At 37.1% G+C, this 27678-nt stretch overlaps 1 protein-coding gene across 10 annotated transcripts in view; it reads left to right on the top strand.

Moving 5' to 3' along the window:
- The window catches only part of N4BP2 (NEDD4 binding protein 2), a 106273-nt gene that overhangs the window by 59074 nt on the left and 19521 nt on the right, over positions 1–27678 (top strand). For 9 of the 10 annotated variants that reach the window (XM_049886933.1, XM_049886931.1, XM_049886934.1 and 6 more), the window contains 4 exons: positions 1416–1534; positions 16571–16709; positions 24953–25141; positions 26217–26385. In XM_049886933.1, coding sequence (XP_049742890.1) covers positions 1416–1534; positions 16571–16709; positions 24953–25141; positions 26217–26385 — 616 coding nt within the window. Of the gene's footprint in view, positions 1–1415; positions 1535–16570; positions 16710–24952; positions 25142–26216; positions 26386–27678 lie in introns of those variants that run through there. The other variant, XM_049886935.1, reaches the window with a different exon arrangement.

The raw sequence follows: 27678 nt of genomic DNA, 5'->3' as shown, positions 1-27678 counted from the left end.
TGAGATTGATGAGACCTCAGAATTTATGGTTTAGAAACTGTGACCTGGTAGATTGCTAATAAATTTAACCACTGAATTTTTTAGTAAGTATAGATTATAATGCATATTTTATATAAAATTATAGTATCTTTAATTGTTGAGGTGGTTTGTTTTCATCACTCTTGTCCTGTGTGATGTTTTCAGCGTTACCAATCCCTTTTATTTGTCAGACTGTAACTCATCATCGTTCCTCTTTTATTGCTGTTGGGTGTTAAAAATGGCCAAAAACAAACAAAAAAAAATCTAAGAACTATCCTAGAATTGTCCTGGATTATTGTGTATTTAGGAATTTTCAGAGTCACCTTTGTTGCCTTTGAAATTTTATAGGAAGTTGTCTTATTTTTCAGACATTAGATCTTTGTAACAAGCAAAAATATTATTTAGTTACATCAAAATGTCAACAAGTTGTCCTAGAGTTAGAACTCGTTTTAAGAATGTTTAACCATAATCCTAAACTAGAAGTGAAATAATGAATTTTAGCAAAGTTTTTTTCATCTGGCAGTTTAAACAGACAGATCCAAATAGGACTTGTGAAAAATCATAGTAACAGTTCTCATATAGTTATTTTGAGCGGTAAATATGTGAAAATTTCAAAAGTGCAGATAGTCCCTGACTTATGACAGGGTTCTGTTTTGATGATTCCGTTGTAAGTCAGTCAGTTCTGACAGTTGAATACTTCTTTTTTTTTTTAGTTTCCATTATTATTACCTTTTATTATTAGTGTCTTTATAAATCCGATCTTTGTTTGTCTTTGGGATTGGCATGAGACTGATAACATCAGCACATTATGTTCCGGAACACTGCTTGTAGTACACATTACTAAGGATAAGGCATACAAAAAAAAGGATGGTTCTAAGTGCATTTCGCCTAGCAGTGCATTTGAGTTAGGCACACCATAAACTATATAATAAGACAGACATTTGATGATGTTAGATATGAACCGTACCTAACTGTTCAGACTTATGTACAAATTAGACTTAAGTATAGAACTCATTTGTAATCCGGGGACTGCCTATAATATGATTGACTGTGTGAGTATATATATGTGATAGTATGTATATATATTTATATACCCATACATACATATGTATATGTGTATGCATATATATGTATACACACATACATATATGTTTGATTGTGTGTATATGTGTATATACACATATATTTTTTTGAGCAGTTTCAAATACTTTGCAAAAATGGAACATAAATAAATAGTGCAATAATACTTTATTACTAATTTCAGCCTTTAATCAGTGAAGAAAGTCTGATTGCTTTTAAATTGTCTTTTTTTGTGACATAGTAACCATGCTTTTGGGTCAGTGTAATTATCATTATAAATTCCATCTTAATGGTGATTTTTGTGTTTTTTGCTTTAGAAAAGGGAGTCCTTTATGTTTGAAAAAGATTTTGCCACCAAACTGAAGGAGAAGCAACTCTTCGAGATATTTCCGACCATTAACCAAAATTTTCTGATGGACATTTTTCAGGACCACAAGTGAGTGCTAGAAGGATTGTCTCTAGTTTCTGCTGTCATGGCACTGAAAGAATATGCCATACACTTTAACTCTTTATTTTTTAAAATAATAAAATATGCCTGTAATACCTGTTGCTGTCTAGTTGATTCCGATTCATAGCTACCCTATAGAACAGAATAGAACTGCCCGTAAAGTTTCTAAGGCTGTAATCTTTACAGAAGCAGACTTCAACATCTTTCTACCGTGAAGTGGCTGGTGGGTTTGAACTGCCTACCTTTTGGTTAGCAACCAGGCACTAAACCACTGTGCCACCAGGGCGCCTTAAAAGTATTGTGGATATATAATAAACAGTTAAAATGCAATCTACATAGTATAGAAAGTGAGTAGTTTCTGGCAGTTGATTCATATTCCTCAAGATTTTTTTCTTATACATGCTGATGTGTGTGCATACACATGTCTGTATGCTTTTGTGTGTGTATATATAAATATATTTTCCACTGAAAAAGAGATTGTGTGTTATGTACTGTTTTTTAGCTTTGCCGATATTTATTTTTTGTCCATATATAGTTAACTGCTCTTTTTAAAGTCTACAGAGTCTTCCACAGTAGGAAATACCATAATTTATTTAAACTTGCTCCTTTTTATGGACTTTTTGACTCTAAGAGAAATTGGTAACCAGCTTGCATTGAACATTCCTGAACATACATCTTTGTGTACATAGGTGTCTTAGTCATCTAGTGCTGCCATAACAGAAATACCACAAGTGGATGGCTTTAACAAAGAGAAATTTGCTTTCTCATAGTCTGGTAGGTTACAAGTCCAAATTAAGGGCATTGACTTCAGAGGAAGGCTTTCTGTGTCAGCTCTGGAGGAAATCTTCCCCTGGTCCAGGAACTTCTCAGGCACAAGGACCCCCATGTCCAAAGGATGCGCTCTGCTCCTGGTGCGGCTTTCCTGCTGGTATGAGGTCCCCCCTTGCTTCTATCTTTTATATCTCAAGAGATTGCCTCAAGACACAATCTAGTCCTGTAGGTTGAGTCCTGCCTCACTAACACAACTGCTACCCATCCTGCCTCATTAACAGAGGCATGATTTACAACACATAGGAAAATAACATAATACCAGGAATCATGGCCCAACCCAGCTGATACACACTTTTTTTTTTTTAATAATTTTTATTGTGCTTTAAGTGAAAGTTTACAAATCAAGTCAGTCTCTCACACAAAAACCCATATACACCTTGCTACACACTCCCAGTTACTCTCCACCTAATGAGACAGCCCGCTCTCTCCCTCCACTCTATCTTTTCATGCCCTTTTCGCCAGCTTCTAACACCCTCCACCCTCTCATCTTCCCTCCAGGCAGGAGATGCCAACATAGTCTCAAGTGTCCACCTGATCCAAGAAGCTCACTCCTCACCAGCATCCCTCTCCAACCCATTGTCCAGTCCAATCCATGTCTGAAGAGTTGGCTTCGGAAATGGTTCCTGTCCTGGGGCAACAGAAGGTCTGGGGGCCACAACCACCGGGGTCCTTCCAGTCTCAGTCAGACCATTAAGTCTGGTCGTATGAGAATTTGGAGTCTGCATCCCACTGCTCTCCTGCTCCTCAGGGGTCCTCTGTTGTGTTCCCTGTCAGGGCAGTCATCGGTTGTAGCCAGGCACCATCTAGTTCTTCTGGTCTCCGGATGATGTAGTCGCTGGTTCATGTAGCCCTTTCTGTCTCTTGGGCTCGTAATAGCCTTACGTCCTTGGTATTCTTCATTGTCCTTTGCTCCAGGTGGGTTGAGACCAATTGATGCATCTGAGATGGCTGCTTGCTAGCGTTTAAGACCCCAGACGCCACTCTTCAAAATGGGATGCAGAATGTTTTGTTAAAAGATTTTATTATGCCAATTGACTTAGATGTCCCCTGAAACCATGGTCCCTGGACCCCTGCCCCGACTACGCTGGCCTTCGAAGCATTCAGTTTATTCAGGAAACTTCTTTGCTTTTGGTTTAGTCCAGTTGTGCTGACCTCCCCTGTATTGTGTGCTGTCTTTCCCTTCACCTAAAGTAGTTCTTATCTACTATGTAATTAGTGAATACCCCTCTCCCACCTTCCCTCCTTCCCCCCTCTCGTAACTACAAAAGAATGTTCTCTTCTCAGTTTAAACTATTTCTCAAGTTCTTATAATACTGGTCTTATACAATATTTATCCTTTTGCAACTGACTAATTTCACTCAGCATAATGCCTTTCAGGTTCCTCCATGTTATAAAATGTTTCACAGATTTCTCACTATTCTTTATCGATGCGTAGTATTCCATTGTGTGAATATACCATAATTTATTTATCCATTCATCTGTTGATGGGCACCTTGGTTGCTTCCATCTTTTTGCTGTTGTAAACAGTGCTGCAGTAAACATGGGTGTGCATATATCTGTTCGTGTAAAGGCTCTTATTTCTCTAGGACATATTCCAAGGAGTGGGATTGCTGGATCATATGGTAGTTCTATTTCTAGCTTTTTAAGGAAGTGCCAAATCGATTTCCAAAGTGGTTGTACCATTTGACATTCCCACCAGCAGTGTAGAAGTGTTTCAATCTCTCCATAGCCTCTTCAACATTTATTATTTTGTGTTTTTTGGATTAATGCCAGCCTTGTTGGAGTAAGATGAAATCTCATTGTAGTTTTGATCTGCATTTCTCTGATGGCTAACGATCGTGAACATTTCCTCATGTATCTGTTAGCTACCTGAATGTCTTTTTTACTGAAGTGTGTATTCATATCTTTTGCCCATTTTTAGTAGGGTTATTTGTCTTTTTGTAGTTGAGTTTTTGCAGTATCATGTAGATTTTAGAGATCAGGCACTGATCAGAAATACCATAGCTAAAAATGTTTTCCCAGTTTGTGGGTAGTCTTTTTACTCTTTTGGTGAAGTCTTTGGATGAGCGTAAGTGTTTGATTTTTAGGAGCTCCCAGTTATCTAGTTTTTGTTCTGTGTCCTTTATAATGTTTTGTATACTGTTTATGCCATGTATTAGGGCTCCTAACGTTGTCCCTATTTTTTCTTCCATCATCTTTATCGTTTTAGATTTTATATTTGGGTCTTTGATCCATTTTGAGTTAGCTTTTACACATGGAGTGAGGTATAGGTCTTGTTTCATTATTTTGCAGATGAATATCCAGTTCTGCCAGCACCATTTGTTAAAAAGACTGTCTTTTCCCCGTTTTACTGTTTTGGGGCCCCTGTCAAATATCAACTGCTCATATGTGGATGGATTTATGTCTGCATTCTCAATTCTGTTCCATTGGTTCATGTATCTTTTGTTGTACCAGTGCCAGGCTGTTTTGACTACTGTGGCGGTGTTCTAAAATCAGGTAAGGTAAGGCCTCCCAGTTTGTTCTTCTTTTTCAGTAATGCCTTATTTATCCGGGGCCTCTTTTCCTTGCATATGAAATTGGTGATTTGTTTTTCCATCCCATTAAAGGATGTCCTTGGGATTTGGATTGGAATTGCATTAAATGTATAGATCGCTTTTCGTAGAATAGACACATTTATAATGTTAAGTCTTCTATCCATGAGCAAGGTATGTTGTTCCACTAATGTAAGTCTCTTTTGGTTTCTTGCAGAAGTGTACTATAGTTTTCTTTGTATAAGTCTTTTACATCTCTTTTAAGATTTATTCCTAAGTATTTTATCTTCTTGGGAGCTACTGTCAATGGCATTGATTTGGTGATTTCCTCTTCGATGTTCTTTTTGTTGGTGTAGAGGAATCCAACTGATTTTTGTATGTTTATCTTGTATCTGTATACTCTGCTGAACTATTCTATTAGTTTGAGTAGTTTTTTGGAGGATTCCTTAGGGTTTTCTGTGTATAAGATCTTGTTATCTGCAAATAGAGATACTTTTACTTCTTCCTTGCCAATCTGGATGCCCTTTATTTCTTTATCTAGCCTAATTACTCTGGCTTGGACTTCCAGCACAATGTTGAATAAGAGTGGTGAGAAAGGGCATCCTTGTCTGGTTCCTGATCTCAGTGGGAATGTTTTCAGGCTCTGTCCATTTAGGGTGATGTTGGCTATTGGCTTTGTATAAATGCCCTTTATTATATTGAAAAATTTTCCTCCTATTCCTATTTTGCTGAGAGTTTTTATCATCAATGAGTGTTGAAGTTTGTGAAATGCCTTTTCTGCATCAATTGATAAAATCATGCGAGTCTTGTCTTTTGTTTTATTTATGTGGTGGATTACATTAATTGTTTTTCTAATGTTGAACCATCCCTGCATACCTGGTATGAATCCCACTTGGTCATGGTGAATTATTTTTTTGGTATGTTGTTGAATTCTATTGGCTAGAATTTTGTTGAGGATTTTTGCATCTACATTCATGAGGGTTATAGGTCTATAATATTCTTTTCTTGTGGTGTCTTTACCTGGTTTTGGTATCAGGGATATGGTGGCTTCATAGAATGAGTTTGGTAGTATTCCGTCCTTTTCTGTGCTCTGAAATACCTTTAGTAGTAGTGGTGTTAACTCTTCTCTGAACATTTGGTAGAACTCTGCAGTGAAGCCATCTGGACCAGGGCTTTTGTTTTGTTGGGAGTTTTTTGATTACCTTTTTAATGTTTTCTTTTGTTATGGGTCTTTTTAGTTGTTCTGGGTCTGGTTTACCTCGGTGTTAGTTTAGGTAGGTAGTGTGTTTCTAGCAATTCTTCCATTTCTTCTAGGTTTTCAGATTTGAGTATACTTTTTCATAGTAATCTGATATGATTCTTTTAATTTCGGTTGGGTCTGTTGTAATACTACCAATCTCTTTTCTTATTTGGGTTATTTGCTTCCTCTCCTGTTTTTCTTTTGTCAGTTTGGCCAATGGTTTATCAATTTTGTTGATTTTTTCAAAAAACCAGCTTTTGGTCTTATTAATTCTTTCGATTGTTTTTCTGTTTTATATTTCCTTTAGTTTAGCTCTAATTTTTAGTATTTGTTTTCTTCTGGTGCCTGTGGGTTTCTTTTGTTGCTCTCTTTCTATTTGTTCAAGTTGTAGGGATAATTCTTTTATTTTGGCCCTTTCTTCTTTTTGGATGTGTGCATTTATTGATATAAGTTGGCCCATGAGCACCACTGTTGCTGTGTCCCAGAGGTTCTGATAGGAAGTGTTTTCATTCTCATTGGATTCTCTGAATTTCTTTATTCCATCCTTAATGTCTTCTATAATCCCGTCTTTTTTGAGCAGGTTATTGTTCAGTTTCCAAGTTTTTGATTTCTTTTCCATGCTTTTCCTGTTATTGATTTCTACTTTCATGGCCTTATGGTCAGAGAAGATGCTTTGTAATAGTTCAATGTTTTGGATTCTGCTAAGGCTTTCTTTATAACCTAATATGTGGTCTCTTCTAGAGAATGTTCCATGTGCACTAGAAAAGAAAGTATAGTTGGTTGCTGTTGAGTGGAGTGTTTTGTATATGTCTGTGAGGTCAAGTTGGTTGATTGTGGCATGTAGATCTTCCGTGTCTTTATTGAGCTGCTTTCTGGATGTCCTGTCCTTCACTGAAAGTGGTGTGTTGAAGTTTCCTACTATTATTGTGGAGCTGTCTATCTGACTTTTCAATGCTGATAGAGTTTGTTTTATGTATCTTGTAGCCCTGTCATTGGGTGCATAAATATTTAATATGGTTGTATCTTCTTGGTATATTGTGCTTTTAATTATTATATATAGTATCCTTCCTTATCCTTTCTGATGGATTTAATTTTAAAGTCTATTTTGTCAGAAATTAATATTGCCACTCCTGCTCTTTTTTGGTTGTTGTTTGCTCGATATATTTTTTTCCATCCTTTGAGTTTTAGTTTGTGTCTCTAAGTCTAAGGTGTGTCTCTTGTAGACAGCATATAGATGGATCTTGTTTTTTTATCCATTCTGCCCTTCTCTGTCTCTTTACTGGTGCATTTAGTCCATTTACATTCAGGGTAATTATGGATAGGCATGAATTTAGTGCTATCAGTTTGTTGTCTTTTTTTGTGTGTTGACAGTTTCTTTTTCCCACTTGATTTTATGTGCTGAGTAGATTATATATTGTCTTTTTCTCATATTTGTTGTTGTTGATTTTGTTTCTGCTGAGTCTGTATTTCTCCCTTGTATTTTATTTTGATGAGTAGGACAGTTTGTCTCCTTTGTGGTTACCTTATTATTTACCCCTATTTTTCTAAATTTTTAACTAACTTTTATTTCTTTGTATCGCCGTATCTTCCTCTCCATATGGAAGGTGTATGATTACATTTCTTAGTCCCTCTTTATTATTTTAATGTTGTCTTCTTTTATATAATAACATTACCATTACCCTGTGTTGGGCTTTTTTTTTTTTTTCAGTCTTTGTTTTTTTAATTGGATTTCCCTGTGTGGGTTGACTTCTGGTTTCTCTGTCCAGTGTTCTAGTCTTGGGTCGATACCTGGTATTATTTATTTTCTAACCAAAGAACTCCCTTTAGTATTTCTTGTAGTTTTGGTTTGGTTTTTACGAATTCCCTTAACTTGTGTTCATCTGGAAATGTCTTAATTTCACCTTCATATATTTAAGAGACAGTTTTGATATACTTGCAGGCAGTTTTTTTCCTTCAGTGTTTTAAATACGTCATCCCGTTGCTTTCTTGCCTGTATTGTTTCTGCTGAGTAGTCCGAGCTTATTCTTATTGGCTCTCCCTTGTAGGTGACTTTTCTTTTATCACTTGCTGGTCTTGTAATTGTGTCTTTATCTTTGGTTTTCAGAAGCTTGGCTATAATATGTCTTGGTGACTTTCTTTTAATATCTACCTTATGTGGAGTTCGATGAGCATCTTGGATAGATATCTTCTCATCTTTCACAATATCAGGGAAATTTTCTGCCAACAAATCCTGAACAATTTTCACTGTATATTTTTTTATCCCTCCCTGTTCTGGTACTCCAATCACTCGTAGGTTATTTCTCTGGAAAGAGTCCCACATGATTCTTATGGTTTCTTCATTTTTTAAGAATTCTTTTATCTGATTTTTCTTGACATATATTAGTGCCAAGTGATTTATCTTCAAGTTCAGAAATTCTAGCTTCTACTTGCTCAATTCTGCTTCTCTGACTTTGTACTGAGTTATGTAATTCTGTAATTTTATTGTTAATCTTCTGAATTTCATATTGCTGTCTGTGTATGGATTTTTCCAGCTTATTAAACTTTTCATTATGTTCCTGAATAATCTTTCTGATTTCTTCAGTTGCTTTATCTGTGTGCTCTTTGGCTTGTTCTGCATATTGGCTCATTTTCTTCCTGATGTCTTGAAGGGTTCTGTATATTAAACTTTTGTATTCTGCATCTGGTAATTCCAGGAATGCACTTTCATCTAAAAGATCCCTGGATTCTTTGTTTTGAGAGCCTGTTGAGGTGATCATGGTCTGTTTCTTTATGTGACTTGGTATTGAATGTTGTCTCTGAGCCATCTATAAGTTATTATATTAGTTTATGCTTTTTTTTTCTTTACTGTGTCGTAGGTGCTTGCTTTGTTTTGTTTCATATACCCCTATGGGTTGCTTGAATGAGCTAGCTTGATTATTTTCACCTTTGGAGCTCTGGTGTCCTGTCCCCAGCTGGCTAGAGTTGTTATCAGGTATATCAGTCTAGGAGTCCATTCAGTTTTCTTGTATGAATTCAGCTCAGGTTTCCAGGTAGCTGATATCAAGTGTGTGGTACAGGCTCTGTCCTACAGTCTTAGAGGGGCAGGGGTGATTGGCATATATACCTGTATCTGATTGCAGCAGGGGGTCATTCTCTGAGCAAGGCAGGTGGCTGAGAACTGACCCCCAAGTGTCTCCGAGGAAAACGTGTCTCTGTTCCCTAGAGCATGCTGGTGGGTGGGTTCTGCAGAGGGACCATGGGCACCCAACGTTTTTGTCATAAGGACTGGGAGGTACCAGTTCTCTTTGGACCCCTGTCGCCGGTGGCCGGGTGACCTGAGTGGAGCTACCAGTCCTTAGGTCACTGTTGTGGGTAGATGAGGACCTTGTTTAATAGGCAAAGCAATGTCAAACGTCAGAAACCCACCTCTCCACTGCACAGCTGAAGTGGTTGGAGTTTGCCAACAAGGGCCTATTTTCCCAAAATAGGCCCACACAGGTCCACGCTGAAGGGAAAGGCGCTCTAGGTCCACGAACGGTTATGCCTGGACAGGAGCCGCTTTTTTCATGAGGTCCCGTGGTTAATGGAGCTAGCAAATTATCTTTACCCCCCAGATGCAAATTTTTTCCTTCCCCAAGGCCGGGAGGACGGCTTTATGTGCTCACCAGGGTCTATCTCAGGCCTAGGGATTCAGCCTCTGAAGGTGAGGTGGGGGGAGGGGCGCAGTAAAAAATACTCAAGTGCTTAGCTTTTGCCGAGAGTGCCCTTCTCCTCCGGTTCCGGAGGTGCGAGTGGGTTTTGTGGCTGGCTGCTTCTCCCAGAGGAAACTGCGGCCAAATGCTAGGAGCCGCCTGCGACCTCAGCCGCCGCCACTGCTCTGGGAACGGTGCCTGAGGGCTCCCCGCGATTCAGGTCCAGTAACTCCTCTCTGGTTCTGAACAGTCTCTTCCTTCCCGTCCCTCAGTTCGTTGTCTAAGCTTGCCTTTGATGCGCAGCGCTCCCAGCTTGTCACAAATACACTCGTTTCACTTGTTTTTTGGGGTCTTTGTTGTAAAGAGGGCTCGCCGGAAGCGTCTGTCTTTTCTGCCATCTTGGGTCCGCCTCTTGATACGCACATTTTTTGGGGGACAGAATTCAATCCATGACAGTGGGTGAATGCTGTCCTAGGATAGTTCCTAGAAGTGAAATTTTGTATAGCTAAAGCCAAATTTACTTTAATAATGGCTGGTGTTTTGAACTCACCCAGCAGTTCCACAGAGAAAGACCTGTCAATCTGCTTCCATAAAGATTACAGGCTAGGAAATCCTGTGAGGCAGTTCTGCTCTGTAAATTGAAAATTGACCCAACAGCATCCACCAACAATACCAGTTACAGGAGTCCCTGGGTGGCAGAAATGGTTAAACACTCAACTACTAACTGAAAGATTGGCTGTTTGAATCCAACCACAGGGACCTAGGAAGAAAGTCCAGGGAATCAGATTCTGAAAGATCATAGCCATGAAAATCTCCCTATGGAGCAATTCTACCCTGAAACACATGGGGTTGCCATGAGTTGGAACCAGCTTGAAGGCAACTTGGTGGTGGTGGTGGTATATCAGTTTCATGCGCAGATATCATCATCTTCCTTGGATATTAGAAGTCTATAAAAATTTTGCCAATTTTATGGGAAAAATGAAAAATTATTGTTTAAATCTTCCTGATGACTAGTAAGGTTGAGCTTTTTTTCATGTATTTTTTTATTAATTGCTTTTGGTTGTTTTTATTTCTTTCCAGATTTTAATCTTTATCTGTTAATATAGAATGCATTTGTTTATAGATACTTTTTTATATACTTTTTTTTATTGTGGTAAAATATATTCCAAAAAACATATGCCAGGTCACCAATTTCTACATTCTACTGTGACACTTTTAATTTCTTAACCTGTGTATAGTCTCTTTTGTCATATATGTATTTTAATTCATGCATTTTATCAGAAAATCTTGTATTGTTTCTGAGTTTTATGTCTCTTTTTTAGGCTGTCCGTCCTACCTCAATATTATAAAAGAATTTTCTTCTAGTATTTTTTATAGTTTAAAAAGTTTTAATTCATTTAACATTTTATGTACGATATGAGGTAGAGATCTAACTTATTTTCCCCAATGATTAACCACATGAAAGGGTTATCTTTACCTACTGATATTTTTTTTACTGATATTAGGTATCCAAAAACAACCAAACCTGTTGCCATCAAGTCGATTCCGACTCATAGCAACCCTACAGGACAGAGTAGAACTGCCCCATAGAGTTTCCAAGTAGCGCCTGGTGGATTTGGACTGCCGACCTTTCAGTTAGCAGCTGTAGCACTTAACCACTATGCCACCAGGGTTTCCATATTAGGTATAACCACTGTTATATACCACATTCTCAAGTATGTGTTTTCTTTTAAAGACTGTTTTGTTCCATTGAGCTATTTGGTACTAAGTTACTGTCATATTGTTTTAATTATTGTAGTATTATATATTTTGATGTTTGGTATGTTAGGATTTCTTTTGATTTGAATAATATATACTTAAAAAAATCGTCAGGGGTACTTCTTTTTTAAAATTGTTTTATTGTGTTTACAAGACTTATCCATGTTGTATCATATAGCAGGACTTCATCTCTTCTATGGCAGCGTAACATTCCATTATATGTATTACCACATTCATGTGTCGATGGACATTTAGTTTATTTCTAGCTTTTGGCTATTGTGAACAGTGCTGCAGTAATGAATAAGATATGCCTTTGTCTCAGTTATCTGGTGCTGCTATAACAGAAGTACCACGAGCAGACGACTTTAACAAACAGAAATTTATTGTTAATAGTCTAGGAGGCTAGAAGGGTGCTGCCTCCAGGGGAAGACTTTCTCTGTCCCTCAGTTCTGGCGAAAGGTCCTTGTCATCACCTTCCCCTGGTCTAGCTTCTCAGTGCAGGAACCCCGGGTCCAAAGGGTGTGCTCTGCTCCTGGCTCTTCTTGTTTGTTGGTAATGAGGTACCTCTCCTCTGTGCTTGCCTCTCTCTTTTATACCTCAAAAGAGATTGACTCAAGATACAACCTAATCCTATAGAAAGGGGCCTGCCTCATTAACTGCTTCTACTCCTGCCTCATTAAAATCATAAAGGCAAAACAACAACAACTGTTGTCTCATAGGGACCCTATCGGTCGGAGTAGAACTGTCCCATAGGGTTTCCAGGTAGCTGCTGGTAGATTCAAACTGCTGACTGTTTGGTTAGCAGCTGAGCTCTTAACCACCCAGGAGGGCTCCATTAACATCATAGAGGTTAGGATGTACATCACAGAGGAAAATTACATCAGCTGACAAGATGGAGGACAACCGTACAATACTAGAAATCATGGCCTAGCCAAGTTGACACACATTTTTGGGAGATACAATTCAGTCCATAACAGCCTTTGATCATATACTTTTCTTAAATCCTTATTTTAGCAAGAATTTGTTTTAAACAGATGCCTTTTAAAATCTTTTGAGAATCTAATATAGATTTTGTTCTTTAGTTTGTTAATGTTATTAATAATAAATGTTAGTTACCATTAAGTTGGCTCCGATGCATAGTGACCTTATATACAACAGAACTAAATGTTGGCTAAATCTGTGCCATCTTTATGATCATTGTTATGTTTGAGTTCGTTGTTGTGGCTATTGTATCAGTTGGTTTCATTGAGGGTTTCCCTCATTTTCACTGACCCCTACTTTACCCAACATATGTCTTTTTATAGAGCTTGGTCTTTCTTGATGACATGTCCAAAGTAAGTGAGCCAAGTTTTGCTGTCCTTGCTTCTAAGGAGCATTCTAGTTGTATCCCTTCCAAGACAAATTTGTTTGTTCTTTTGGCAGTCCATGGTATAGTCAATATTCTTTGCCAGCACCACAATTCAAATGTATCTGTTCTTCTGTCTTCCTTGTTCTTTGTCCAGCTTTCTCATGCATATGAGGTGATCGAAAAGACCATGGCTTGGGTCAGGCGCCCCTTAATTATCAAAGTGACATCTTTGCTTTTTAAAACATTCAGCATACAGATCAAATAAGTAAGGTGAAAGGATACAATACTCCCATATATACCTTTGCCAATTTTAAACCATTCAGTATCCCCGTATTCTGTTTGAACGACTGCGTCTTGATCTATGTATGAGTTCCATATGAACATGATTAAGTATTCGGGAATTCCCATTCTTTGTAATGTTATCCATAATTTGATCCATACAACTTGATCCATACATACATAATTTTGTTCCATACAAGTCAAATGCCCCGCATAGCTGATAAAACACGGGTAAATGTGTTTCTCATAGTTTCTGCTTTTGGCCAAGATCCAACTGACATTAGCGTTGATATCCCTCATTCCATGTCCTCTTCTGAATCCGGCTTGAACTTCTGGCAGCTGGGTCAACCATGGTGGACAAGTTTTAATGGAGAAAGACAGACCTGGCGATCTACCTCTGAAAACTAGCCAGTGTAAGCCATATGTATAACAATGGAACATTGTCTGATACAGTGCTGGAAGATAAGTCCCTCAGGTTGGAAGGCACTCAAGATACAACTGCAGAAGAGCTGTCTTCTCAAAGTAGAGTCAAGCTTAATGATGTGGGTGGAGTTAAGCTTTTGGGACCTTCATTTGCTGATGTAGCATGATTCAGAATGAGAAGGAGCAGATGCAGACATCTATTAGTAATTAGTGGAGTGCACTAATTATGGATCAAGGAAATTTGAAAGTCATTAAAAATGAAATGGAATGCTGAGAGATTAATATCCTAGGCTTTAATGAGCTGAAATGGACTATTATTGGATATCTTGGACGTGACAGTCGTAAGTCTGCTATACCAGGAACAACAAATTTAAGAGGAAGGGCATTGCATTTATTGTCAAAAAGAACATTTCAAGATCTATCCTGAAGTACAACATTGTCAATGATAGGTTAATCTCCATATACCTACAGAGAAGACCAGTTGATATGACTATTATTGAAATTTACACACCAACCGTGAATGCTGAAGGAATTGAAGATTTTTATGAGTTCATACAATCTGAAATTGATCGAATATACAGTCAAGATGGCATTGATAATTACTGGTGATTGGAATGTGAAAGTTAGAAACAAGAAGGAACAGTAGTTGGAAAATATGACCTTCGTTAAAGAAATGATGCAAGAGATTGCAAGATAGAATTCTGCAAGACCAGTGTCTTATTCATTAGAAATACTATTTTTTCAACAACAGAATTGATGATTATACATGCAAACTTCATTGGATGAATTATACAGCAATCAAATTGACTACATCAGTGGAAAGAGACGATGGAGCAGCTCAATATTATCAGTCAGCATAAAGCCAGGGGCTGGCTGCAGAACTGCTTACCATTTGCACATGTACAATTTCAAGTTGAAGCTGAAGAGAAAGAAAATCAAAGCAAGTCTATGAAAGCCAAAGTACAACCTTGAATACATCCTGCCTGAATTTAGAGACCATCTCAAGAATAGATTTGATGCACTGAACACTTATGTCCGAAGACATCAAGCATACATGAGTAAATTAAAAGGTCAATAAAAAGAAAGGAAAGAAGGTAAAGACCGAAATGGATGTCAGAAGAGACTCTGAAACTTGCTCTTACGCACAGAGTAGCTAAAACTAACAGAAGAAATAATAAAGTAGAAGAGCTGAACAGAAGATTTCAAAGGGTGTCTCGAGAAGACAAAGTAGAGTTAGAAAACCAAAAGGGAGGAATACAGTCAACATTTCTTAAGCTGAAAGAACTGAAGAGAAAATTCAAGCCTCCAGTTGCAATACTGGAGGATCCTATGAGCAAAATATTGAATGACGCAGGAATCATCAAAAGAATGTGGGGAGAATACACAGAATCATTGTACCAAAAATAATTGGCCAGCGTTCAACCATTTCAGGAGGTAGTATATAATCAAGAACTGTTATTGAAGGAAGAAGTCCAAACTACACTGAAGGCATTGGTGAGAAACAAGTCTCCAGGAATTGACAGAATACCACTACCAGTGTCTCAACTAACTGATGTAACACTGGAAGTGCTCACTTGTCTATGTCAAGAGATTTAGAAGACAGCTGCCTGGCCAATTGACTGGAAGAGATGCATATTTGTGTGCATTCAAAGGCAATCAAACAAAATGCAGAAGTTATCAAACAATATTGTTATCAAATGCTTGAAAAATTTTTCTGAAGATAATTCTGAAAACCTGGGGCAAAAACAGCCCAGAGTTCTTCCATAGGCAAGGTGAGGGGCTGTTTTAGTCCTTTCTGGGGATAGTCAGAAGTGACTGGCCATCCAGGCACCTCAGGGTAATTGATCGATTCCCTCTCTTTGCCTGCCAACAACTAGATAATTCACCTATGGCTGTAGCTTCAGCTTCATCCTAGTAAGAAGAATAGGCTCAGTTACTGCAGCGTGTGCCTGAGGTCTAATCTACCAGAGCAGTACCCCTCGAACACAAGTTGTGGAAACTGGCTTCCAGCACCATGGATAGGCAAGCTGAATGGTTTTAAGGCTAGGAAGGATACAGATAATTGCTGGTAGCTTCTGGTTCCAGTTATCCCGTCTGTGTTTAGCGTATCTGAGGTAGCAAGATGAGAGGGCTAAAGTAGAATTGGTATGCCCAAATGGCTCCTCTTCAAGAATTGTCTAAGTAGATTGAGGAATAACAAAATAGTACAGTGATACTGAATTTCTCAAATAATCCTGTGTGATCTGCCCTCTGTTATCTGGGAGAGATCAGGGGCATAAGTAGAATGAAATAATGAGTAACACTATAAAAATCATTTATAATTTGCTTTGGAATGTGTTTCTTTAGATATTAGAAAATGGATATTTCAGGTATTTGTCAATTTGTAAAATTTCATACTAGAGATAATACAGCATTGCCTTGAAAACATGTCTGATTAATGTGGGGATGACAGGAAGGATAGAGTTTCCCTCTACCCTTTCTGTGTCCTGCTTGGAATTTCTTTGTGTAGAACCCCATGGTATAAGTGAAAAGTGGAATTTGACACAGTCGAAGTGTCAGCTTAATGGCATATTGTCTGTTTTTGGTGTATGAAGGAAACTGAAACCATGTGTGACTCCAGGAAAAGATTTCAAGAGTATATGTCATATAATGAAAGAAAGATTTGTTGTTGATAATCTACCTGGAATAAAGGATCAGAAATTGAGTTATCGATATGTTATCTTTTGATATTCATTTTTTAAAAACTAGCTTCTGAGTCTGTTACTTGACTGTATTTCTGAGGTTTTGAAGTACACAGTGAACATTTAATTTCAATGCTGACAACTTAAAAAGTGAGCTAGTTTTTCACATTATAAAATGCTCGCAGGATTGCTTATGTTAGTGTTTCCACATAACATTTATTTTCATTTATTGACATTGTTTTTCTACTGAAACTTTCTACAGCTGTTGTTTAGAACAAACAGTGCAATTTCTAAACTGTGTTCTGGAAGGAGACCCTGTAAAAACAGTTGTAGCACAAGAGTTTGGTCACCAAAATGAGAATGGCACTTCTCAAACTGCACAAAAGCCTAAAGAGAAAAAGGTATGAAGTTATTTATTTTTACTGTAATGGTAAATAATTGTATACAAAAATATAATAGGTTCATTGAGATCATTTAATGATTATCTCTATTTTGACTAGATTGGAAGTTTAATCACCAGTAAATAGCATATTTGGTTTAAAAATCTACTCAAAAGAATTAATTTATAGCTGATTATGTTTTTTTTTTTTTAAGGGATACAAGCAAGTGATTTTCTGCATCTTACTGTGTAAACTCTGCATATTAGAGTATAAAGCTTACTTGAATAACAGTAGGGTGGTAATATAATGGGCCTTAAGGTATAAATAATACGGGTAGAAATTGTTTTGGCAACTTTTTGATTTTTTTTGGTAGTTTTTTTTCCTGGGGTGGCTCATCTTGTAATGAGGATATGCAGTTACTAATAAATATAAAATTGAGGGTGTAGGCCTGACAGGTTTGATTTGTGTAGAGAGTTAGATATACTTAAATTGTTCTAGAATTTTCTGAGAAAAGCTAGATTTCTGGGTTTTAATTTTCTGTTTTTGTCTGTATGAATATATTTGCTTTTATTTTAGAAAGTCTGTCTCTAATTTTAGAAAGTTGACTGAAAATTATGGTACTTTGTGGGTATCAGAATGCAATTTCAATATGGAATTACAAGTGAAATATTCCACAGTAATAAATATACAATATAAGTCTGTTTAATATACATATTGTATATAGTAATATGCTTTATTAAAATATATTTACTAAATGTACAACATAAGCATATGTAGTAATGCATGTATGTTTTTTGATTCTTGGCTCATAGAAATAATTTATTTCAACTTGGTTGTTATTTTGACATGCTTTACCTGATAAAGGAGCCCTGATGGTGCAATGGTTAAGCTCTAGGCTGCTAACTGAAACGTCAGCAGTTCAAGCCCACCAGCTGTTCTGTGGAAGAAGGACTTGGCAGTCTGCTTCTGTAAAGATTACAGCCTTGGAAACCCTATGGTGCAGTTCTATACTGTCCTATAGGCTCGCTATGAGTTGGAATCGACTCGATGGCAATGGATTTGGTTTAGGTTTTGGTTTTTACATGATGAGTTCAGATGATTAACTTGTCTGTAGTTTCTGATACTTGTGATTGAATGTTTAATTCAATTACAGAAACAATGCTTGAGCAGTCATCATGGTGCTGCTATATGTAGCCCAACAAAAAGTTTTTGAATGAGGAATATTGTAGGATGCCATGAGGTTGGTCTAAGCAGAAAGGGAATCAGTTATAAAAACGTGTCTAAAGAATGAACATGGTAATATATTTTAGTCTATAGAAAATAAATGTAAAGAGTGTATATGAAAGTACTCTTAATGCTCTGGTGTTTGTTAGGATAAGGTCCTCCTCAAGAATGTTGGGCTTCATTGCCTTGCTTTATTTTTTTCATTGTGGTAAAATATATATAACAGAACATTTACCATTTCAATCATTTTTGTGTATACAATTCAGTGACACAAATTACATTTACCGTGTTGTGTAACCATTAGCACACCATTATCTCTTTCCAGATTTTTTCATCACCCTTAACAGAAACTCAGTATCCCTTAAGCAATACCTGCCCATTTCCTCATTTTTTTTTCATTCAATACATATTTTTATTTTTATTGTGCTTTCGGTGGAAGTTTACAGCTCTAGTTAATTTCTTATATAAAAACTTATACACATATTGTTATGTAACCTTAGTGACAGCCCACTCCCCCTTTGCACCCTGCATTTCCCGAGTCCGTTCAACCACCTCCTATCCCTTTCTGCCTTCTCATCCTGCCTGTGGACAGGAGCTGCCCATTTAGTCTCGTGTACCTACTTGAGCTAAGAAGCACAGTCTTCATGAGTGTTATTTTATGTTTTATAGTCCAGTCTAATCTATGTCTGAAGAGTTGGCTTCAGGAATGGTTTTAGTTCTGGGTTAACAGAGAGTCTAGGAGTCATTGTCTTCTGGGGTTCCTCCAGTCTCAGTCAGACTATTAAGTCTTGCCTTTTTCATGAATTTGAGTTCTGCATGCCACTTTTCCCCTGCTCTGTCAGGTACTCTCTTTTGTGTTCCCTCTCAGGACGGTCATTGGTGGTAGCCAGGCACCATCTAGTTCTTCTGGTCTGAGGCAGGTGGAGTCTCTGGTTTATGTGGCCCCTTTGTCTTTTGGGCTAATATTTTCCTTGTGTTTTTGGTGTTCTTTATTTTCTTTGCTCCACAGAGGTTGGGACTGATTGATGGATCTTAGAGGGCCGCTCCTGAGCTTTTAAGACCCCAGATGCCACTCACCAAAGTGGGATGCAGAACTTCTTAATAAACTTTCTTATGCCAGTTGACGTAGATGTCCCCCAAAACCACGGTCTCCAGACCCAGGTGATATTTTTGATTTAAGGTTTAAAGATTATCTCAGGATAGTAGTTTCGGGGGTTCATCCAGCCTTCATGGCACTCGAATGTCTGGATTCTCTGGGATTTGAAATATTGTCCTCCATTTTCTCCCTTTTGATCAGAATTCTACTATGGAGTCTTTGATCAGAACATTCGGTAATGGTAGCCAGGCACCATCTTTTGGTCTTATGGCAAAAGAAGCAGTTATTCATTGGGGCAGTTAGCCACATATCCATTTCTTCCTCCTATTCCTGGCTCTCCTTCTTATTCTCTTGTGCCAGGCAAATAGAGACCAGTTGTACCTTGGTTGGCTGCTTGTAAACTTTTAAGACCGTAGGTACTACACGACAAACTGAGAGATAGAACAGAAGGACTAAACATGTTAGTAGGCCAGTTAACTGAGGTGTCCCATGAAACCATGACCCTAAACCTCCAATCCAAGAAACCAAAACCAATGAGGTGTTTGGTTGTCTTGGTTGTCTATAAGCAGCCTTAGCAGCTGCTCTCATCTCCATCTATCATACAACTTTTGCCAGTTCAACTTTTTACAGGTATACAGCTTAATTGACTGCAGTTACATTAATTGACTGTGCAACCCTACCCTTAATCAGTGTAATTATTCCATCACCATAAACCTAAACTCATGCTTTATAAGTAATAAATCCCCCTTTTCCACCTCCTTTCTGTGCCTGGTAATTACTAATAAACTTTAGTCTATATGTTTGCCTGCTTTTGTCTTTTATATGTGAGGTCATGTAATATTTGTCCTTTTGTAATTGACGTATTTCATTCAGCATAATGTCTTCAAGCTCCACTCATGTTGTACCGTGTATCAAGACTTCATTTCTCTTTCTGAATAGTATTCCATTGTATGTATATACCACATTTTGTTTATCCATTCGTTGGTGGGCATTTAGGTTGTTTCTACCTTTTGGCTATTGTGAATAGTGCTGTAGTGAACATTGGTATACAAATCTCTGAGTCTCTGCTTTCAAGTTTTTTGGGTATATACCTACTAGTGGAATTGCTGGGTCATGTGGTAGTTCTATTTTTAGTTTTTTGAGGTACCATCACACTATTTTCCACAAGGGCTGTACCATTTTGCATTCCCACCAGCAATGAAAAAGGGTTCCAGTTTCCCCATATCCTGAGCAACATTTGTTATTTTCTGTTTTTTAATCTTATACATCCTTGTGGGAGTGAAATGATATCTCACTGTGGTTTTGGTTTGCACCTCTCAAATGGCTAATGACTTTGAACATCTTTTCACGTGTTTGGTGGCCATTTGAATGTTCCTCTGTGGTGAAATGTCTATTCACTTCTTTTGTGCATTATTGATTGGGTTATTTGTCTTTTTGTTGCTAAGTTGTCAAAGTTTTATATATATTTTGGTTGTAGGATTCTTATGAAATTGCTTGCCTTTTTATTTTCTTGGTAAAATCTTCTGATGAACAAAAGGTTTTCATTTTAATGAGGACACATTTATTTATTTTGCTTTTTCCTGTTTGTGCTTTTGTTGTTATATTAGATAATTCACTGTTAAAATCCAGGCCCGAAAGCTTTGCCCTTAATTAGATGAATTTTAAAAAAGGAAACATTTCATCTGACCCTTGCTTATGAAAAATTATAGTAAACCATGTTACTCTGAAATGGTATAAAAATCTCATTTGTATTTTAAAGTGCTTTTCATTATATGCTGTTTTATCTTTTATTTAAAATAAATTACCAGAGAACCAAATATCATTTGTATTTTCTAGTGTGAACACCAACAGAGGCTGTAATGCTGTGAAATATCTATTAGGTCATAGTGTTAGACACTATGGGTTTTATTTTTATTTTTTTCATTATGGGGTTTTGAAAGGTCATAGAAAGCATTTTTATTATCCTCCACAGTCTTTGATTTTTATCAGAGAAGCAAGCCATATACTCATAGAAAATTTAAACATTTATATGAAACAAGCATTAAGCGCCAGTGAGTGACACGGAGCCCTGGTGGCGCTGTGGTTAGACCTCTAGCTGCTAACCAAAAGGTCAGCAGTTCAAATCCACCAGCAGCTCCTTAGAAACCCTATGGGACAGTTTTACTCTGTCCTATAGGGTTGCTATGAGTTGGAATCGATGGCAACAGGCTTGGGTTGTTTTTTTTTTTGGTTTGTTTGAGAGTGACATAAAGAGATAGGTTCTATGGATACGCTTACATAAGAGAGATCATGTCTTCTTTCATATAATAAGCTGGATGTTTGTTGCAAAAGTGAATCAGTTAACTATATTCTCTGATACACAGATTTGATACTACTCTGGCAGTGAATTAGGTGTATGGTATCATAGATTGAATTGTGTCTGTCAAAAATATCTATATCAATTTGGCTGGGCCACAATTCCCAGTATTGTGTGATTGTCCACCATTTTGTCATCTGATGTGATTTTCCTATGTGTTGTAAATCCTACCTCTGTGATGTTAGTGAGGTGGGATAGACAGCAGTTGTGTTAATTACACAGGACTCAATCTACAAGTCTGGATTGTGTCTTGAGCCAGTGTCTTTTGAGATATAAAAGAGAAAAGTGAGCAGAGACGGGGGACCTCATATCACCAAGAAAGCAGCGCCAGGAGCAGAGCTTGTCCTTTGGACCCAGGGTTCCTGTGCAGAGAAGCTCCTAGTCCAAGGGAAGATTGATGAAAAGGACCTTCTTCCAGAGCTGACAGAGAGGGAAAGCCTTCCCCTGGAGCTGATGCTCTGAATTTGGGCGTCTAGCCCGCTAGACTTTGCGAAAATTCTGTTACAGCAGCACTGGATAACTAAGACACATGATGACACCTTTATAATTTTCTCTTCTTTATTTATTTGCCTCTTTGCTAATTTTTTCAAGCCTCTAGAGTTCTAGGGGCCAAGTAAGTAAAATGTAATGAGTGAAGAAAGAATATAACCAATTACTATTATGTATTAGACCATTTTTTCCCAACTTTTCTTGGCTTCTGGGCTGCAGTCGCAGGCAGGAAATCTGAAAAATTATTTGATCACTTTTGCGATATTATCTATATATGTAAATTACACACACATATATGTAATTTTTATGTAATGCCATTTAATTATATAACATGCATATTAAATGGTATTACATAAATTTTAAATCAGTATTTTGTTAAAGATTGTATTATAGAGTACATTATAATTAAAATCCTTGATGTTTTTAATAAGACAATTCTTTTTGCAATTTGGCAAAGCCCATACCATTTAATTTACTTTCAGTTAATTGTATCAGAAAAGCATAATTTATTTAAAATATTGAAAATGACATTTTGTTTGGTTTTGGGATTGAATTGCATTAAAATGTGGATTAAATTATTTGGTATGGCACCTGATGCTTGAAATTGTTCTATGCATTTAAGAAAATCAGCTTAAATCGTATTAATTAAAATTTCCCCGTAATGATAAGCTAAGAGACATATCAGATTGTTGTTTGCAAACAGCTCTTTGTAAATAATGCTTTGGAGAATTTGAATGAATGAAAAGCCAAAGTGAATGTAGAAGTCACTCACTATGTTTTGTTATTTTGACATTTACTTTTGAAGTTCTAGTGACATCTGGATGTGCTGTCCAAGAATTTTGCTCAGAAAAATGCAATTTTTATATTTGGCAGAGAACGATGAGCAAATTTGCATAATAATTATTTTCATTATTCTGTTTTAAATTAGAGTTACTTTTACGTTTTGTGTTAACTAAGGATCTTTTTTGGATAAATACTGATAATTTTTTTAAAAAGTTGATTGGAATTGTACAACAGTCAGTATTACATAGTGGCTAGTGGTTGTCAGCTGATAGAAAACTGACCCATAAACTTACTTAATTGATTTTCACTAACTACCAAACATGGTCACTCTATAGGCCTTTCTGTTTAAAGAGAAAATTATTCAGTTATTTAAATAGAAATATGCCTTTGCCATTATGTTTTCAATGACCTGAACACTTTGAGTGGGTTTGTGAACTAAAAATGGGAAATTTTTGCATTAGACAAATGAGTTTTATTCTTTGAAAAGCTTCTATTCTCTCTTTTGGCTTGATTTTGTGACTTACTTTTGTTTTGATAATTTTAGAGAACTCAACATCTCCTAAGTGTGGTTAAAGAAAAGGGGAGTACCCAGAATGGCACTGAATTAACTCAACAGCAACTGGCTTAGGTTAAAGACATTAAAAAGTTAATAACCTCAACAAAATTAAAAACTTTTGTGCATCAAAGGACTTTGTCAACAAAGTGGAAAGACAACCTATAGATTGGGAGAAAATTTTTGGGAACCATGTGTCGAATAAGGGTTTAATATACAGAATATATAAAGAACTCCTATAACTTAACAACAAAAAGACAAATAACCTCATCAATCAATGGGCCAAGGACTTGAATAGACATTTTAAGAAGATACACACATGGCCACTAGGCACATGAAAAGGTGCTCAAAGTCGTTAGTCATTAGGGAAATGGAAATCAAAACCACAATGAGATACCAATTCACTGCACCCCCACTAGAATGGCTGTAATTAAAATAACTGAAAACAATAGATGTTAGTGAAAATGTGAAGAAATAGGAAGCTCATCCATTGCTGGTGGAATTATGAAATGGTACAGCCACTGTGGAGAACAATCTAATGTTTCCTCAAAAAGTTAAATATAGAATTACCATATAATCCAGCAACTACTTATGGGTATATATCCAAAAGACCTGAAAGCAGGAACACAAAGAGATTACATGTAAACCAGTGTTCATTGCCATATTATTCACAATAGCCCAAAGATGGAAACAGCCTAAATGTCTGTCAACAGATGGAAATCAAAATGTCATACGTACATACAATAGAATATTACTCAGCCATAAAGAGAACTGAAGTCCTGATACATGCTACAACATGGATGAATCTTGAAAACATGCTGGATGAATCTTGAAAACATGCTGAATGAAATAGTCACAAAAGGGCAAATATTGTATGATTCTGTTTATATGAGATACCTACAATAGGCAAATCCATACAGACCTAAGGTTATTGGTTACCAGAGGCAGCAGGAGGGAAGAGGAAGGGGAGCTCATTTTGTTAAGGGTCATCATGGACTGAATATGTGTCAACCTGGTTAGGCCAGGATTCCCAGTACTGTGTGATTGTCTTCCATTTTGTGATTGTAATTTTATGTTAAAGAGGGTTAGGGTAGGATTGTAACACCCTTACTAAGGTCACATCCCTGATCCAGTGTAAAGGGAGTTTCCCTGGGGTGTGGCCTGCACCACCTTTTATCTTACAAGACATAAAAGGAAAGGGAAGCAAGCAGAGAGTGCAAAAAGCAGTGCCAGGAGCAGAGCCTGTCCTTTGTACCTGGGTTTCCTGCACGGAGAAGCTCCTAGTCCAGGGGAAGGTTGATGACAAGGATCTTCCAGAGCTGACAGAGAAAGCCTTCCCCTGGAGCTGGCACCCTGAATTTGGACTTGTAGCCTCCTAGACTATGAGAAAATAAATTTGTCTTTGTTAAAGCCATCCACTTGTGGTATTTCTGTTATAGCAGCACTAGATATCTAAGACAGGTAATAGAAAAATTTAGAAATGCTGATAGTTGTACAGCATGATGGACATAATTAATGTCACTAAATTGTCTGAAAAATGCTACAGTGCAAATGTTTTGTTACATATGTATTCACCACAATAATAATAAAAAGAAAAGTTACTGATATTCTCTAAGTTCCTGACTTACTAGGTAGACACTGGGGAGAATCTGTTTGTTATCTGAGAAGAAAGTTGAAAAATATGAAAGCTCAGTTTTCATATACATTTTCTAAAGGTCTGTATGTTCTACTTTTTTTATGTTTTATTGTGTAATATCTTTTAGGTAAAGAAATCAAGAGAGACTGACGACATACCGAGTGAACTGTCTTCCCAGGATTTTGAGCACCCAATGTATGATGACTATAGGGCAGAGGCTTTCTTGCACCAACAGAAGAGGATGGAATGCTACATCAAGGCAAAAGAAGCTTATCGAATGGGGAGAAAAAATGTTGCCACTTTTTATGCCCAGCAGGTAAAGTGTAAACCAGAAACCAAGCCAAACCTGTTGCCATTGAGGCGATTCCGACTCATAGTGACCCTTTATTGGAAACCCTGGTGGCGTAGTGATTAAGAGCTATAACTGCTAACCACAAGGTCAGCAGTTCAAATCCACCAGGCACCCCTTAGAAACCGTATGGGGCAGTTCTGCTCTGTCCTATAGGGTCACTTAGGATGTCTGAATAATCTTAAAGGACATAGCACCTGTATTGTGACTAGATTAGGTTATCCTGGGGAATGGAGAGGTTATTTAAGTGACACAAATAAGATATTCTAATATATAAGAAATGTGTGGTTCTAAGAATTTCATCTCTCTTGAAATGCTCGCTTTCTGTGGATGTGTTTACCTTTCTGGCTTTGGTAGATATTAGTGTTCTGCTGTCTTTCCTCCAGGAAGGAGGAAAGATAGAATGTTAATATTGACCATCTCAGGATGTGATTACAGGGGGTTTACTATTCCTACCATGTTTGAATTTTTAGTAATACATCAGTTTTATAGTCAGAAAATGGCATTAATATAATTTCTCAGGGAAGTAACATTTCTACCGAGATGGTTTTTGCATCGTATTACAAGAAACTTGCTTGATTTACTTTTTACTTTTGTGGTTCCATGTGGCTTACTCTTTTGTGATTAAGCAGAGAATGGTGTCAAACTGTGTATAGCCCTGTGAGACCTAACAGCAAACCTAGGAGTTTGGCTTCAGGAGTAAACTATAAGATGCTGAAAGGGAATGTCAAGATTAGAATGAGGATTATCAAAAGATACACAAATAATAAACCAGTGGGTTCTTTCCTGAGATGTGTGGTGTTCCTTCTTTTTTTGTTTAGAAAATTTAGAAATAATGATTCAGCAGTTTAAGAGCTACACTATTAATTCATTGAAATTCCCTTAAATTTTGGTACATTCATGTATATGGTCCCATTGCATTATTTAAAATTTTAGTTTTCTTGTTTGTTTTTTTGGTCTTCCTTTTATTTGGGGCACTATTAGTTTCCTGCTGAGCAGGAAATGTTGGAAGTGTCCACTGGTGATATGTTTATAATTAAAGGGTAGTCTCCATGAGCGGAAGATGAAAGAAGCCAATCACCTTGCCGCTGTGGAGATCTTCGAGAAGGTCAATGCCTCCCTGCTGCCAGAGAACGTATTAGACCTCCATGGGCTGCGTGTGGATGAAGCTATAGCACATCTCATGACGGTTTTACAGCAGAAAGCTGAAGGTAGGACTGTGCTAATGACAGATCTTCACTAGAAAATGTGTCCTTGCTTGTGCCAAGATAACTCAGAAAGTCTGGAGAGTCTGACTGTACAGGCTCAGGGCAGCCTGTGCCCCATTTATAGATGTTTGTAAATAGTCTCATTCTTTTAAGAGAATCTTCTTGGGAAAGAATTCTCATTTGCGTGATTATTGTCATTCTTGTTTGTTTCCACGTTTTAGTTATTTGTATTCCTCTGTTGAATTTATTAAAAGGAGGATACTGACTGATATAACCTGAGAATCCTCTGTGGCTCTTAAATGGAACCTTTCAGGAATATTGTACATCTTTGTTCAAGAGACATTTGTTAGAGTTAATAGATATTAAATACCAGTTGTTTAAAAGATTTTTTTATTGTAAAATATATATAATAAACTTTTGCCATTTCAACCATTTTTACATGTAGAATTCAGTGACATTAATTACGTACACTGTGTTGTGCAATTTTTCATTATTATCAATTTCCAATTTTTTTCATCACCTTTAACAGAAACTTAGTACCCCTTAAGTAATAACTTCCTATTCCCCCACCCCCTGCCTGTCCCTGGTAACTACTCATAAATTTTGGTCTCTATGCATTTCCCTATTCTAAACATTTCATGTAAGTGAGAATCCTATAATATTTGACCTTTTGTGTCTTATTTTTACTCAGCATAATGTTCTCAAGGTTCATCCATGTCATAGGATGTATCAGAGCTTCATTTCTGTTTATGGATGAATAATAATTCTGTTGTATGTGTGTACTTCATTTTGTTTATCCATTTATCTGATAGACTCTTGTGAATAATACTGCAGTGAACACTGGTGTCCAAGTATCTGAGTACCTGCTTTCAGTTCTTTTGAGTATATACCTAGAAGTGCAATGGCTGGTTCTATATTTAGCTTTTTGAGAAATTGCCAAACTGTTTTCCACAGCATCTGCACGATTTTACAGTCCCACCAATAATGGGTGAGGGTTCTGATTTCTCCATGTCTTCGCCAACACTTGTTATTTTCCATTTTTCTAATAATGGCTATCCTAATGGATGTGAAGTGTTACCTTATTGTGGTTTTGATTTGCATTTCCTTAAAGACATGACATTGAACATCTTTTCATGTTGTTATTAGCCAATTTTATATCTTCTGTGCAGAAATGTCTATTCAAGTCCTTTGCCTATTTTTGATTGGTTTGTTTATCTTTTTCTTGCTGAGTTATAGGAGTTCTTTACACGTTCTGGATATTAAACCATTATCAGAGATACAGTTCCCAAATATTTC

The sequence above is a fragment of the Elephas maximus genome, chromosome 5 (genome assembly GCF_024166365.1).
Source record: "Elephas maximus indicus isolate mEleMax1 chromosome 5, mEleMax1 primary haplotype, whole genome shotgun sequence".
Lineage (NCBI taxonomy): Eukaryota > Metazoa > Chordata > Mammalia > Proboscidea > Elephantidae > Elephas > Elephas maximus.
Note: the sequence above shows the minus strand (reverse complement) of the source record. Positions and strands in the feature narration are given on the sequence as shown.